Raw genomic sequence first — 13946 nt, 5'->3', positions numbered from 1 at the left:
CATCTTATAAGTTGAAGAAATGGGGGACTTTGGTATAGCTAAAAGTATGATTAAGACTGTGTTTGAGAAATACAGTTTTCAAGTTAGAAAATGTTTTTTTGGCAAAAACTTTAATTTTAAGCTTTTGTCAAAATACTTTTTTTAGTGGGATATAGATCTAGATCCAATAATTTTGATATATCGTTAGCAAATCGAATGGTAAACGCAAAAAAGCTTATACCTGGTTTGAACTGATCTCGATGACCAGTTCACTTGTTTGGACAAATAGACTTCATAAAAATCCTAACATATTTACCGTCCAAATTACTGACAATTCAATTAACAAATTAACAAGAATCTAGTGGCAAACAAACATAGCCTTAATCACCCACTGAGGTCGCCAAGCAGCCAGGAATCTAGCCGCAAATAAACATAGCCTTAATCACCCACTGAGGTCGCCAAGCAGCCATCATCCAGGCGTTGAACCGAAAACAACTAATTCCAAACAAGATTAACCATGACAGAGATTGATGTGCCACGAACAACCTCATTCTCCAACCTGTCCAAACGGCCATGATCATCAAGTGGCTTCTCACATTTGAATCGGGAGGCCCCAATCACATCCAACAAAGACCCTGAGACAGCAGCCCACACGTGGTCGGTGACGTGCATGCCACGTGTCATCCTCCTATTGGCAAAGTAGAGATCTGGATCTGCTGTGGGCTCCACTTCTGTGGGGCCTCCCACCGCCCAACTCAGGCCCAAAAGCAGTCATGTCTGCCAACTTTACAGTGGGAACGGCACGTAGGACATCAATCATGGCCTACACACCCATGAATACCGAGGCATCATCAGCTGCTGCTACCGTACGTTGTTTTCTGTTTCTAATCTATGGCTTCTTGGGATCTACAGTAACATTAGATTAATCATAAGCATAAGCCGATACCGATTTCTAACAATTTGATCAGAAAATGTAAAAATAATTTTATTGGGCTTACCTGCTCTAATAAGTAGGCAGACTGTCCAAAACGTGTTCCGACAAGTGATCAATCTCATAGGAGCTTTCTCACTGTACAGATTATTAATAATCGAGACAGTAAAATTGTTAGAGGTCTCTATCCATTGTGAGCAAGTTTGATATTTGTCACTTTAGATTAATCGTGGGCAAGTTTGATGTTTATTAATTGACATGTACGTTTTTAATGCATATGATTTTTATATTCATTTTTAATATAAACTGACATGTATATACTTAGAGTCAGAGTTGGAGCATGTGATTTTCTAAGGACAAATATTAGCTTAATTAATTAATAGAATAAGTTCGAAAAATTTCTACTGATCTAGTTTGAAATAAAACTTTGTTAATAGTTGTGTGTTTATTAATATAATTGTTTGTGGAAATATTTCAATAATTGTGTAGTTAATCTATCTGCAAGTGCTTTAATTCATGAGATACGTGATATAATTTTGATGTCATTAAAATTTGTCCACTTTTTAATCAGAAGTTTACCAATATTGTTATTCGTTTCATTTAAATGTCAACTCAATTATAGTTTTGAGCATAAAACCAAAGAAGATGAGAAATTGAGAATCAAAGATTAGTCGCTAATATAGACTTAGATTGTGAAAAGTCTATAAACAGAAATTAATAGATCTATATATGACATTTTTCTAAACTGTTAAAAGAATATATTATGATATTTATATGGTTGATTTTTTTTTTTTTTTTTTTTTTTTAGTATAAGTCAATTTATGTTTGTTTGTATAAAACGATTTAAGTTTATTTGTATACATTGATTTAAAGTCAAAGAGTATGTTTAAGAAATAAAACTTTTGAGTCAAAAAGCGTTTTTTGGTAAAAGCTTATTTTTAAGCTGTTGCCAAAAGTGTGTTTTAACAATTTTTGAGTTTTTTAAACCCTTAAAAGCGTTTTTAATTCTTTTTACCAAACAAGTACTTTTTTTTTTTTTTTTTTTTTAAACAGACTTTTAATGTTAAACACATATCCGAACACGCTCTTATTCAAGTACAATGTAGCCTTTATAGAGTAGTGGATGTAGATGTTTAATACTAAACTAACTGCATGTAGTTATTTGTCTATCTTTGTGCTTTCTCTCTAGCTTCCGTTATTATTTTCAAATTTTACATTTTTTTTTTCACAAACTTCAACATGGTATCAAAGCCACCTTTCCCGGGCTTAAACAATCCCGTCATACCTCCAAGCATCGCCAATAGTTTTTTTTTTTTTTTTTTTTTTTTTTGACTGATTGAGCTATTATTTTAGGACCATATTGCAAATTTTATTTGCTTAAAAGTAGCATTAAAAATTTCTCCTCTGCACAGTCATCCATGACTGTGCTCCAATTCAGCCAAACAGATGAGCGAAAAGTGGGTCCCGACTCCAAGTCATGAGAGTCAAAATCAGTCGATATTCATACGGGGCCATGGGGTCTGCCACCTTTTGATTAGATAAAGAAGGGCTGCTTCCTTTGGGCGGCACAAGTTCATGGACCATTTAATTGGCCACGTCAGTATTTCATTCGTTTCTTCCAAGCAAATTATACCCATTGGTGCATAGAACAAAAAACATAAAAAATGAAATTGTACCCATCGATGATGTGGGTACACATGCTTTGACACCGGCCTAGAAAAACTTGGTTGCCTTTTATTTTTGGATTTGTTAGGCATGCATGATTGATTTTTTTATTTTTATTTTCCCCAACTTTTACCCATTTTAGGTTCAACATAGCTTTCTTCTTTTCGGACCAAGGAGGAAAAAACAAATAACTTTAGAGTAAAACGTTATGTCACTTGGACAAGGATTCCGTGCAATATATGTGACAAAGGCAATTTCATGTGAGGGTTTGTTCGAGTTTCACCTCTCAAATAGATGATTGGACATTTCAGGTGGGTGGAAATGTGAGATCCAAACGAGCCTTATTGCAGTGCAATAATGCAGTTCTATTGCGTGGAATTGATTAAATCCATCCAAAATTGGATTATGTAGATACTATTAAAATAAACAAATGTTACGGTTCTGTCTGGTGTTCTCTTAGTGCTACGTAAATATTGTTTTTTGTAAAAAATATGAGAGACCAGTAGGAAAAGTTTTTTTTTTTTTTTTGCTTTTTTAGAAAACATATTCATTAGAATAAGGAGAACACCAGAAGAAATCATAACATTTCTCATTAAAATAACATGCCTATTTATTAGGGGAAAGAAAAGAAAAGAAGAGAAAAGAAAAGGTAAAAGTAAAAGTGGAGCAATGCATGAAGCACATAATTATGAAGCTCACTTGGAGTATAGTCAAGTCAATAGTTATATGATTGAAAAGGTTTAAGATTAAGAAATACAAAAAAGTTTGATATTTAAGGTTCCATTTTAGTGTTTAAGGGATTAGATTTTACACCTATTGCCAAAATGTGACAATAGTAATTAGCATGGTTTTTATTGGCTATATATATATGATGTATGTTAGAATATATAGCCTTGATATTTTTCATACTAAGGCCTTATAATATTTTAGGGTTAAATATTAAATACTCCCCTGGGTTTCATTGCTTTATTTTTTCTCCTATAGGGTTTGATTTTTATCACAGGAGATCCCTGTAGTTTTGATAATAGACCAAACTAGTCCTTTTGTCAGTTGACCGTTAGTTGACTTAACGAAAATTCACGTGGATCAATCAAATGTTGACACGTGGCACTTACTTAAATTTTTAAAACTTTTTTTAAAAATTAAAAAAAAAGTATTTTTTTTAATTAAAATAAAAAGAAAAATTAAGTAAGTGCTACGTGTCAACATTTGATTGGTCTACGTGAATTTCCGTTAAGCCAACTAACGGTCAATTGACAGAAGGACTAGTTTTGTCTATTATCAAAACTACAGGAACCTCCTGTGATAAAAATCAAACCATAAGGAGGAAAAAATAAAGCAATGAAACCCCATAGGAGTATTTAGTATTTAACCCTATTATTTTACTTATAGTTAATTATCTACTATATATGTGTCTGTAATCCACTCTCGACCTTTTATGTATTATTTTTCCTATAAATATAACCATTTGTGACAAAAATATAATCAAGTCAACACAATAAAGATGTAGACTTATAAGCACTTTTCAATGGTGGAGGTAGGCTTTTAAAGTTGAATTACCCTAAAATTAGTGTATTTGTTTTGCTCTTCTCTCATATACTTCATTTTATTCTAAAGTTCCACGCTATAAGATTATGAGTATCCTCGATGACTTATTTAATTTAATTTAATTTAATTTAATTTTTTTAATTTTTTAATTTTAATTTTTAATTTTTATAAAGAATGGCTAACTTAAAGGTTTTTTTTTTTTTTTGTGAAAAAAACCTTAAAGCTTTTTTATTTATTTATTTTTAATTTTTTATAATTTTAGCTAGTAACTTTTGAAAAGCATCATACATTCGCTTATCTATTCTATTAGAATATATATATAATAAATTTTTATTCATTTAGGAGAAAGAAAGAAAATGAGAAATAAATTAATAAAGAAAGATAGATCATATAGGGAGAAAAAAAAAATTAAAAACCTTATTCATAGAGCTACATTAACAATTCCCTACATGCATTTGGGTAAGTATCGTAGATGAATGTACTTAAAATGCTAAATGTATTTGATTTACAGAACCAGTTTGGTTAGCCATTTTACATAGAAATTCAAAATGCATAAGCCATTGTGCATGCTATGTGACACGGCAAAAATAGAAAATGAAAAAAAGAAAAAAAAAAACAATAATTTTTGAGGTAGAACATGTTTGAAATTATGTTTGAAAAATAGAGTTTTTAAGTCAAAAATTGTTTTTTTTTTTAATATTTATTTTAAAGCTTTTGTCAAAAGTGTGTTTTTGTTATTTTTAGGTTTTTTGTACCTTTAAAAGTATTTTTAATTTTTTTTACCAAACTAATATTTTTTTCTTCAAACAGACTTTTTTAGTGTTAAACTCACACGTAGAACTTAATCTTAGCATAATTGCAGTATACAGTCGAGTAGAATGGATGGTAGCACAGTTGAGAAGAAAATGATAGGTGGGAAAAAGGAAAAGGAATGGTAGGCCTTGAACATGAGTGAATGATAGTAAGGTCACCTACATACCCGACTGCACAAAGCACAGAAGGGCACACAATTACCAAAAGAAAGATGATGGCTTCGATGGAAAATGGCCTCCAAAATATGCCCCCTTTCCCAATCAAAAGCTTACAAACAGATGTATTTTAAAATAGTATAACCACATTTGCCAGCCCTTGCTAGCTTTGACATCATTACCAACATGCTGATATCCTTGAATTCAGTGAGATGAGGTGTCAAATCCCAAGATTCTTCAAGTGCCCCCAGCCTCTCTTTCTCTCTCTCTCTCATGAACTTTGAGCCTTCTTCATCGCTATATAAACCACTCTCACTGATCTCTTTTTTTTCATCTCAAAGTCTTCTTTCTCTATTTGCTTTACACTAAGCCACTTTCCTTCTGTATATCTTTTTTGTAGTTCAATCACACTTTCAGATGGCCACTGTTGAGGTAACTCTCACCAACTAGTGTCTAAACTTTTTCATTGACTCTGGTTATGGCTATACCATATGTAGATCATGTGGTTAATCTACATATAAGAGACTGCCACATGAATTTGCTCAATATCATGTGGCACTCAAAGAAGCCTAGATTAGATTAGAATATATAGATACTGCAGATCTCTTTTTGTTGGAAGTACTTTTTCTGGTTTGTGTTTCTGCTGTGTGCAGAAGAGTCCAGTTCTACGGGAAATTGATTGTATCTTGATTTGTTGATTGGTAAAGCGAAGCTTATTCATTAAAAATAAAAAATAAAAAATACTGCGCAAAGCTTATTCATTTTTTTTCTAAAAAAATTTTAATTTTTTTTTTAAAATTTTTTAATTTTATTTTTTATTGTCGGGGTATTTGGGTATACTGTGCAAAGCGTCCCTCCACATGGGTCGGGTAAAGTTTGTGCTTTCACTTTTGGGTGTAGCCTCAAGAAATTATTTGAACCTAAAGGATGTTGAACTTTAGACCTGATTTTTTCATGAGGTATCAAGGCCAAGTCATGACTTACCACTCGAGCCAACTCCTTGGAGTTCATATAGATAATTATTAATAGCAAGGTTTTTATAAAATCGACTTGAACCATGCATTTCACTAGTAATTATATTGATCGTTGGCTATGCAGGTTGTATCAGCAAAGACAGCCCTTCCAGAGGGAACTGTTGAGGAGTCGATCAAGGCACATGAGACTACTATCAAAGAAGAGGTAGTGACTGCACCACCACCTGCACCGGAGTCCACCCCAGAAGAAGTAAAGGGAGTAGAAGAGTCAACCCCAGTTGTTTCTGAGGCTGCGGTGGCTCCAGAACCTGAAGCCCCAATAGAAGTTGAGACTAAGGAAGTGGTAGAAGAGGCCAAGGTTGTGACAGAAGAGCCACCAGTTGAGAAGACTGAGGAGGAGGCCCCCAAGGAAACACCCGAGCAAGAGGCCCCCAAGGAAGCACCCGAGCTACCTGTTGAGGAGATCAAAGAAACTACTGGCGCTGGTGAATCTCTTATTAAATCACCACTTATCCCAAAAACTTAAACTAATAAAAAAATGATAAATTTAATTTATATTCTAACACTAACATCTCTATCTCCAGCACCAGAACCAAAACCAGAAGTAGAAGCTGAAGTTCCAAAAGAGGAGGTTGCAGCTGAAGTTCCCAAGGAGGAGGTTGTTGTTAAGGAAGAGGAGAAGCCAGTTGAAGCAGAGGAGAAAGTTGGCACAGAATCACCAGTGGAGGAGAAGGCTGAGTAAAAAGTTCAAAGGAATAGTGTGCTTTGGTGAAAGTTTGTGTTAGTGGGTATCTTTAGGTTGCATTTCATGTACGTTCTTCGAATAAGGATGATTAGGTAAATCATGTGTATGGAAATGACCCACTTGGATCTTGCAAATACTCCCTCACATGGCAGACATGCATGGGCTCCTATTGGTGAAAATTTTGATGTGGATTGTGCTACCATGGGGGGGATGGCTGTGGGTTCCATGCAGGGTGATGAATTCTACTATATATGATGCGTATGTTCATTACTAGATGGGCAGTTTGTTTGAATAATAATATCTTATATTACTACTTAATTTGTCTATTAATTTTCTTCACATTCTCACATCTTTGCTTGTCTAATTACAGGCATCATTTTTTTTTTTTTTACCTAACTGAATTGAAATATATATATATATATATATATATATATATATATATATATATATATCCAGTCTATTAAGTGGACTATTAAAACCTGTTGGATCACATCTTTGACCATCTTATCTAAAAATGAATTAGTATCCCGTGAGAAAATTCAAAGTCTTTTATGACATTCGAAATTGCATCCCATAATACATGTTTTAAAAACGGTCCACGTGAACAAAGTGTCACTATTGCACCCCGGTAAAACCTCTCATGTGTCATTGCTTTTAAGCATGAAAACTAAAATCATGGTTTGACCTTAATAAAATATTCACGGAAAAATTGAATTTAAGAAATTTCTTTAATTCCAGTGATAATTATAATCTCTTTAGTGAGTCATTGCTTTTAATTAAGCACGAAAACTAAAATCATGGTTTGTTTAATGTATGCATTGTACGATCTCTTTTGGTTTTTCTAATAAATAAAATTACTTCTCCAATCAAATAAAAGAAATCAATTACTATCTAAAACTACTGAATAACATCGATCATCAATGCCAGTGATCATCATAGGTGTTGCATTGTGTGTGCAGAATAGATTTGGGGCTAAGACTTGATTAGAATGGTTGTGAACTTCTTGTTTGAGTTTAGAAAAAAAGAAAATTAATGGTTCCAAAATGTGGGTTGCTCATGGATCTGGCTCCTTAATGGGCGGTGGTGGACGGTGAGACATTTTTTGGACCTATCATTTCCTAAATTAAAGCTATTGCACTCGTGTAACATCCTAAGTATTGTATGAAATCTCGTTCTAATAATATCAATACAATTCAAATAAAGAAAAAGAAATACCAAAAAAAAGCGGGTCATACTTTAATTAGTTTGGAATCTTTTAAGATTTTAAGTAGGTCGGTGCACGGGGCGGGGCGGGTATCGGTTTTTTTTTTTCCACCCGTCCTGCACCTTGCGGGTTTGAGATTTTTCAACCCGCCACTTGAGCCCAATGACCAAGATCCGCGCGGGTCGGGTATTTGCGGTGCGGGTTAAATATGTGCGGGTTTGCAGGTCGGGTCGGGTTTATTGGCATGACATTTTTGTAATTTATTTTATTCAATTTTTTGGGCTAGGCCCAAAAGGCCACACTTATATGGGCTTTTTTTTAATTATTTTTGAACCATAATATGGGCTTTTTGTTGGGTCTAAGCCTAAAAGGCTACACTTATAATGATATTTGGGCTTTTTTGGGCTTTCAATATTTCATAAAATGATATTTTGGCTTTCATAAAAATATTGTTAGCTTTCTTTTTTTATCAAAAGATGAGGTAAAAAAACAAACCGAAAAATTACTTAACACCCATAATTTATAGTTACATCAAAGCAACAACAAAAATTCATTACTTCAAACTAAAAGCAACAAAACCCAGCAAAATGCAACTTCAACTTCAAGTCAATAATCATTCTCAAGTAACTTCAAAAAGATGAGGAAAAAAACAAACCGAAAAATTACTTAACACCCATAATTTATGGTTACATCAAAGCAACAACAAAAGTTCATTACTTCAAACTAAAAGTAACAAAACCCAACAAAATGCAACTTCAAGTAAAATGACTAATCATCTAGAATGCAACTTCAACTTCAAGTCCAGAATGCAACTGTAACTTCAAGTCACTAATCATTCTCAAGTAACTTCAAAAGATGAAGAAAAAAACAAACCGAAAAATTACTTAACACCCATAATTTATAGTTACATCAAAGCAACAACAAAAATTCATTACTTCAAACTAAAAGCAACAAAACCCAACAAAATGCAACTTAAAGTAAAATGACTAATCATCCAGAATGCAGCTTGAACTTCAAGTCACTAATCATCCTCAAGTAACTTCAAACAGATGAGACAATTTAATTTAGAATATTTGATTTCATAGAATAAGCTTTAATTTGTTAGAAATGGGTCTTGGGCTTAACTCAACCCAAAAGCTAGCTCTAAAAAGCTAGCTCAAGAGTTGAGGTTTCCCCTCACCTTATAAATGGACAATCTCCTTAATACCCAGGCAATGTGGGACTTTCAACACGCCCCCTCACGTGTGGCGGGAGGACATCCAATCCAACACGTGCAACAATGGGTGACGGTAGGCCACAGCCAATTAATTGAGTTAGGCTCTGATACCATGTTAGAAATGGGTCTTGGGCCTAACTCAACCCAAAAGCTAGCTCTAAAAAGCTAGCTCAAGAGTTGAGGTTTCCCCTCACCTTATAAATGGACAATCTCCTTAATACCAAGGCAATGTGAGACTTTCAACATAATTGGAATAAATCACTGAACACCGTAATTATATATATTTTATAATGACAATAATATATGTGACATAAATGATATACTTTAAATGAGATTTTTTACATAAGAGTCATTCTCAAACAGTGGGTAGAAGAGGAGCCTCTTGGAAGTGGGCTCAGATGACATCGTGAAAGATGCAGAGGTCATGGCTTGGGAGAGCAAAGGAGATAGACGCGTAGGAGATTGATCCTTATAAACATTTCTCTCGTTTCCTTTGTAAACAATGCCTAAACCTTTGCCAGGCCGATAAGATCAATTCAATTTTAATCTCTTTACTCATTCTTGTAGTTTGTGGGGGTTGTGTTTATTTTATTTATTTAGGAAAAAGTATAAAAAAGCTTCATAAACTAACGTTCTTTTAAAAGAGTCTCATAATGTTCAAAATGTGCTAAAGTAACCAATTAAACTATCAAAGTGTGTAAAAAATGCCACATATTTTTTTATATTCTTATAATACACTTATTCTTTTGAAAACCTAAAATCAAAATTAATAAAATAAAAAAACAAAAAAAAAATATTTGTTAAAAACAAAAAGAAAAAAAGAAAGAGGTGGCTCCCAGTTGAGTCAACCACATGATTTGATTTTATATTTATCCATATTTTTTATACCGCACGAGAGATTTATAATTTAAACCAACTATATCGACCAATTTTTTATTTATTCCAATATATATATATATTGCATTTACTCTCTCCTTGGGTAACACTTGTTTAAATGTAGTATTTTAAATAAATCAGTTAAGATATCTAGATTTTTTTTTTTCTTTTATGTAGATTTTATTTTGTTTATGCAAAAATTGTTACAAGATGAAAAAGAAAACGAAAGACAAAGTGAAAGGTAACAAATGAAGCAAAGAGATACAACAAAAATGGTCCTCTAATTCAATATTTGTACCAAATACCGCATCCTACACTATTACTTTGGAAAGCTTTAGAGCCCAAGGCCCAATAACATGAGAACACCGTGATGAGATCACACACAAAATGCACTCACTCACCATGTCAATAACTACCACTATGATTTCATTTGGATCAAGAATGGGCAAGATACCCCTTTACCCTTTTCCTCATTTGTTTGAAAAAAAAAAAAAGAAAAAAAAAAGAAAAAGAAAACTGCCACTATGATTCTCGGCACGAGGCAATAGGCATGAGGGAGTAGTGGGATGTGGGATATTTGCCTATAGGAAAAACTCCCAATAAGAAAGTGACACGTAATTATTCATATACTCAAAAACTAACATCTATTAAAGAGGGAGGATCGGAGGTGGGTTTTCAAAGTAAAATAAAATAAGATCATAATTTTATTAATTAGCATCAAAATACAAAAATACATATAACAGTGCATGCATACATTCAAGTTATATATCTAACATGGAAAATTGGTAAATTTTCAAGACAGCAAATGAAAAGGCATGGAATTTTGGTTCTTTCTTCATTTTGTTTCTGTACTAAATCACATGTTTTGGACCTTTTGGTGGACTTTTGCGGCACCTTTGCCATCTTGGGCAACCTCGCTGGTGATTATGAGCAGGCTTCTGTACACAACCATTAGATGCCTTGCATGGAGGAGCAGCGCCCTTTCGCAAGGCTCTTTTGCCGATTACGGTTGCATTTGTAACTTCAAACAAAAGCCCAAAAAGCATGATCATGCAAAGGAAAACCACCATTCCTTTTGCCATTGCCATTGTACTTGAATGAAAGCAAGCGACGTTATATAAACGACGATGAAAAAAAAAATATAAAACTAATGACGTTTATTGGGGAATTTGCGCCGTTTGGTAAACGACACAAAAACCTGGTTATTTCTTTTTTTTTGTATATTGCTAAGGGAGATGTTGAAATTTATAAGAGAAGTTTGCCCTAGATAAAGGCATGAACGCATGAAAACTAGCCACATGATTCGATTATGTATATATGTGTGTGTGGTGAGGCATAAATGGAGGTTGTATTTGACTTTAGGTGATCTCCCCGAAATTTAAGATATTACTTCACATTATTCAGGGTTTGAATTGCTACTTATTTTACTATCTTTAGCCTCTTGACTTTCTGTTTTAAGAAAGTGATAAACGATCCTCAGGATCTAATACAGATTCGAGAATTTAGTTTCCCTCTTATATAAGGCTCATATTCAATCATTCTTGTAGAAGTACTTTTAGAGGGGAAATATTGTAAAGATTTGATCATGGAGTTAATAATTTTATCAAATCACTCTCTAGCTAAGGTTTGAAATTGATCAAATCACACTTTAATGTATGTTCCGTTATCAAATCATTGATCATTTCATAAACCTACTGTTAAGGCTTTTAATGAAAATTGTGACACAAATGTAAGACCACGTCATACACAATAAAGTAGCTTCATGTGTATAGAAATATTATCTCAGCTTGACACATGGTAAAAAAAAAAAAGAAAAAAAACAAAAAAAAAAATTAAAAGAAGAAACAAAAGAATGGGAAATTAGGTGTGTGGTGTACACCGGTAGGTGTAGTATAACGGCCATGAGATTACTATATGAACTTGATTATATGGTCAAATGTGTGTGTTTATATGAGCTTTGGATCCAATTGTTGTTCGTGACCGGTGCAGCCATATTTAATTGGCGGATTACTACATGACATACATTATTAGTAGTGCAGGCTATTATTGTTATGGACGACAGGGTGCGATATCCGATGCATCAATATTGTATTACAGGTCATTTGGAACAACACCAATCCTACTAAGAATGGATAATATCTCGTGTAGACTATAACTGATAGTTATAACTTATTAAGTACATTATCTTCTTGCATTAAAATTATTGGTAATTGTCACTGGAATTATGCTGCAACCTATTTAAAACAAAATTGACATTTTTTGGTTTATTAAGAGAGACTTAACACATACTAAATTTATGAAAACTCATGTTTACTTTTCCGGTACATAACTTGGTAGCTCATTTTGTAATAAGTGGCTGCCCACCCCTATAAAAATCATGAAATAAAATTTTCATCGGTTGTTTTTGAATTTGTTTTACCCCTTTGCCCCTACTATCTTCCTCCTGCCTTCTTCATGCTCTCTTTTTTTTTTTTTTTTTTTTTTCACATTTTCCCATTATTTCTTTCTCCTCTCTAAAACTTTCTCTCTCTCAAACTCCCTCTCTCTCTGGAGTCTTGAGTAGAAGAGTCTCAAAGACCCACTTTCCTTCTATTTTTGGGGGTGAACCCACCACGTGGCAACTGGATGTTTGAACATTTCAGCAGTACTGTCCACTCTTAAATAAAAATCTTTTGTACATAATGCTTATTCGACCGCTCATTCTTGCTCTAAATTTTTTTAAGAGGACAATAAAGAATACTAAAATTTATTAGAAAATGTAGAATATATTCTCTAAATGTGAAGTTAAAATACTAACTTCCCTTTCCCTCTTCCCTTATATTTGCTTAGATTTTTTTTAGAAAAAAATGTAACAAAACCCAACAAAATGCAACTTAAAGTAAAATGACTAATCATCCAGAATGCAACTTCAACTTCAAGTCCAGAATGCAACTTCAACTTTAAGTCACTAATCATCCTCAAGTAAAATGCTGATGTTCTTCAAAGTACTTTTACAAAGAATGAAAAAAAAAAATAAAAATATTACAATATCAATTTGAAACCGATAAATGAAATTTTTAAATAGCAAAATATATTAAGCAAACTAAAATGAATAAATGATGAAAAAACTTACCTGAATCGAGCTTATAACTTTTAGCATCATCAACCATATCTAAGTCAGAACTTAGGGGCTTTGATCTTAACTAATTTTGTGAACATATCAATGCTTCAACCGTACTCGGGGCCAATGAACTTCGAAAAGGATCCAACACATGTCCTCCGGTGCTAAAAGCTGATTCTGAAGCAACTGTTGTAATGGGAATAGCCAACACATCTTGTGCTATTTTGGCAATTATTGGGAATTTGGTTGAGTTCACCTTCCACCAATTTAAAATATCAAAATTCACATTCGCTTTTTCAACATCCTCCACCAAATATCGATCCATCTCCGATTTGTTTTCAATATCACTTTTAGAAGTTAGGTACTTATGAAACCTATTCATGAAGTAGATGTTAGCATTCTCACTTTCTTCTATTTTCATTGAGGAACCTTGAGGCAATTCACTACTATATAGAACTTGAGATGAACTCTCTTCGGAGTTGTAGTGATCATATAATTTGTTAAGGATTGACTTCAATTTTTTCTTCATTTCATTATATCTATCAACACCGAGAACATCTTTGAACCAATATTTTAACGACACCAATTTGGTTCGTGGATCAAGTATAACAGCAACAAACATCATCAAGTTAACCCTATCATTGTTCTCAAGTTCTCCCCATAGCACTCAATACATAATCACCATTATCAATATACTCTTGTAAATGCATTTGAATGCCACAAATTTCTTGAAGGTACAT

General features: G+C 33.2%; 1 protein-coding gene across 2 annotated transcripts; it reads left to right on the top strand.

Moving 5' to 3' along the window:
- The first annotated feature begins 5162 nt into the window (after nt 1-5162).
- LOC132181502 (uncharacterized) lies at nt 5163-7128 on the top strand. 2 transcript variants are annotated; one of them, XM_059594753.2, is made up of 3 exons: nt 5163-5523; nt 6190-6544; nt 6650-7128. In XM_059594753.2, the coding sequence occupies exons 1-3, from the start codon at nt 5509-5511 to the stop codon at nt 6805-6807; spliced, it is 528 nt and encodes a 175-aa protein (XP_059450736.2). In that variant the 5' UTR covers nt 5163-5508; the 3' UTR covers nt 6808-7128. The 2 variants fall into 2 exon arrangements, with proteins under 2 accessions (XP_059450736.2, XP_059450735.2); XM_059594752.2 differs by having other exon boundaries at nt 5172-5523; nt 6190-6550.
- The last annotated feature ends 6818 nt before the right edge of the window (nt 7129-13946 follow it).

The sequence above is a fragment of the Corylus avellana genome, chromosome 5, assembly GCF_965113065.1.
Source record: "Corylus avellana chromosome 5, dhCorAvel1.hap1.2, whole genome shotgun sequence".
Taxonomy (NCBI): domain Eukaryota; kingdom Viridiplantae; phylum Streptophyta; class Magnoliopsida; order Fagales; family Betulaceae; genus Corylus; species Corylus avellana.
The sequence above is the reverse complement of the archived record's forward strand: the minus strand, read 5'-3'. Positions and strand labels throughout refer to the sequence as shown.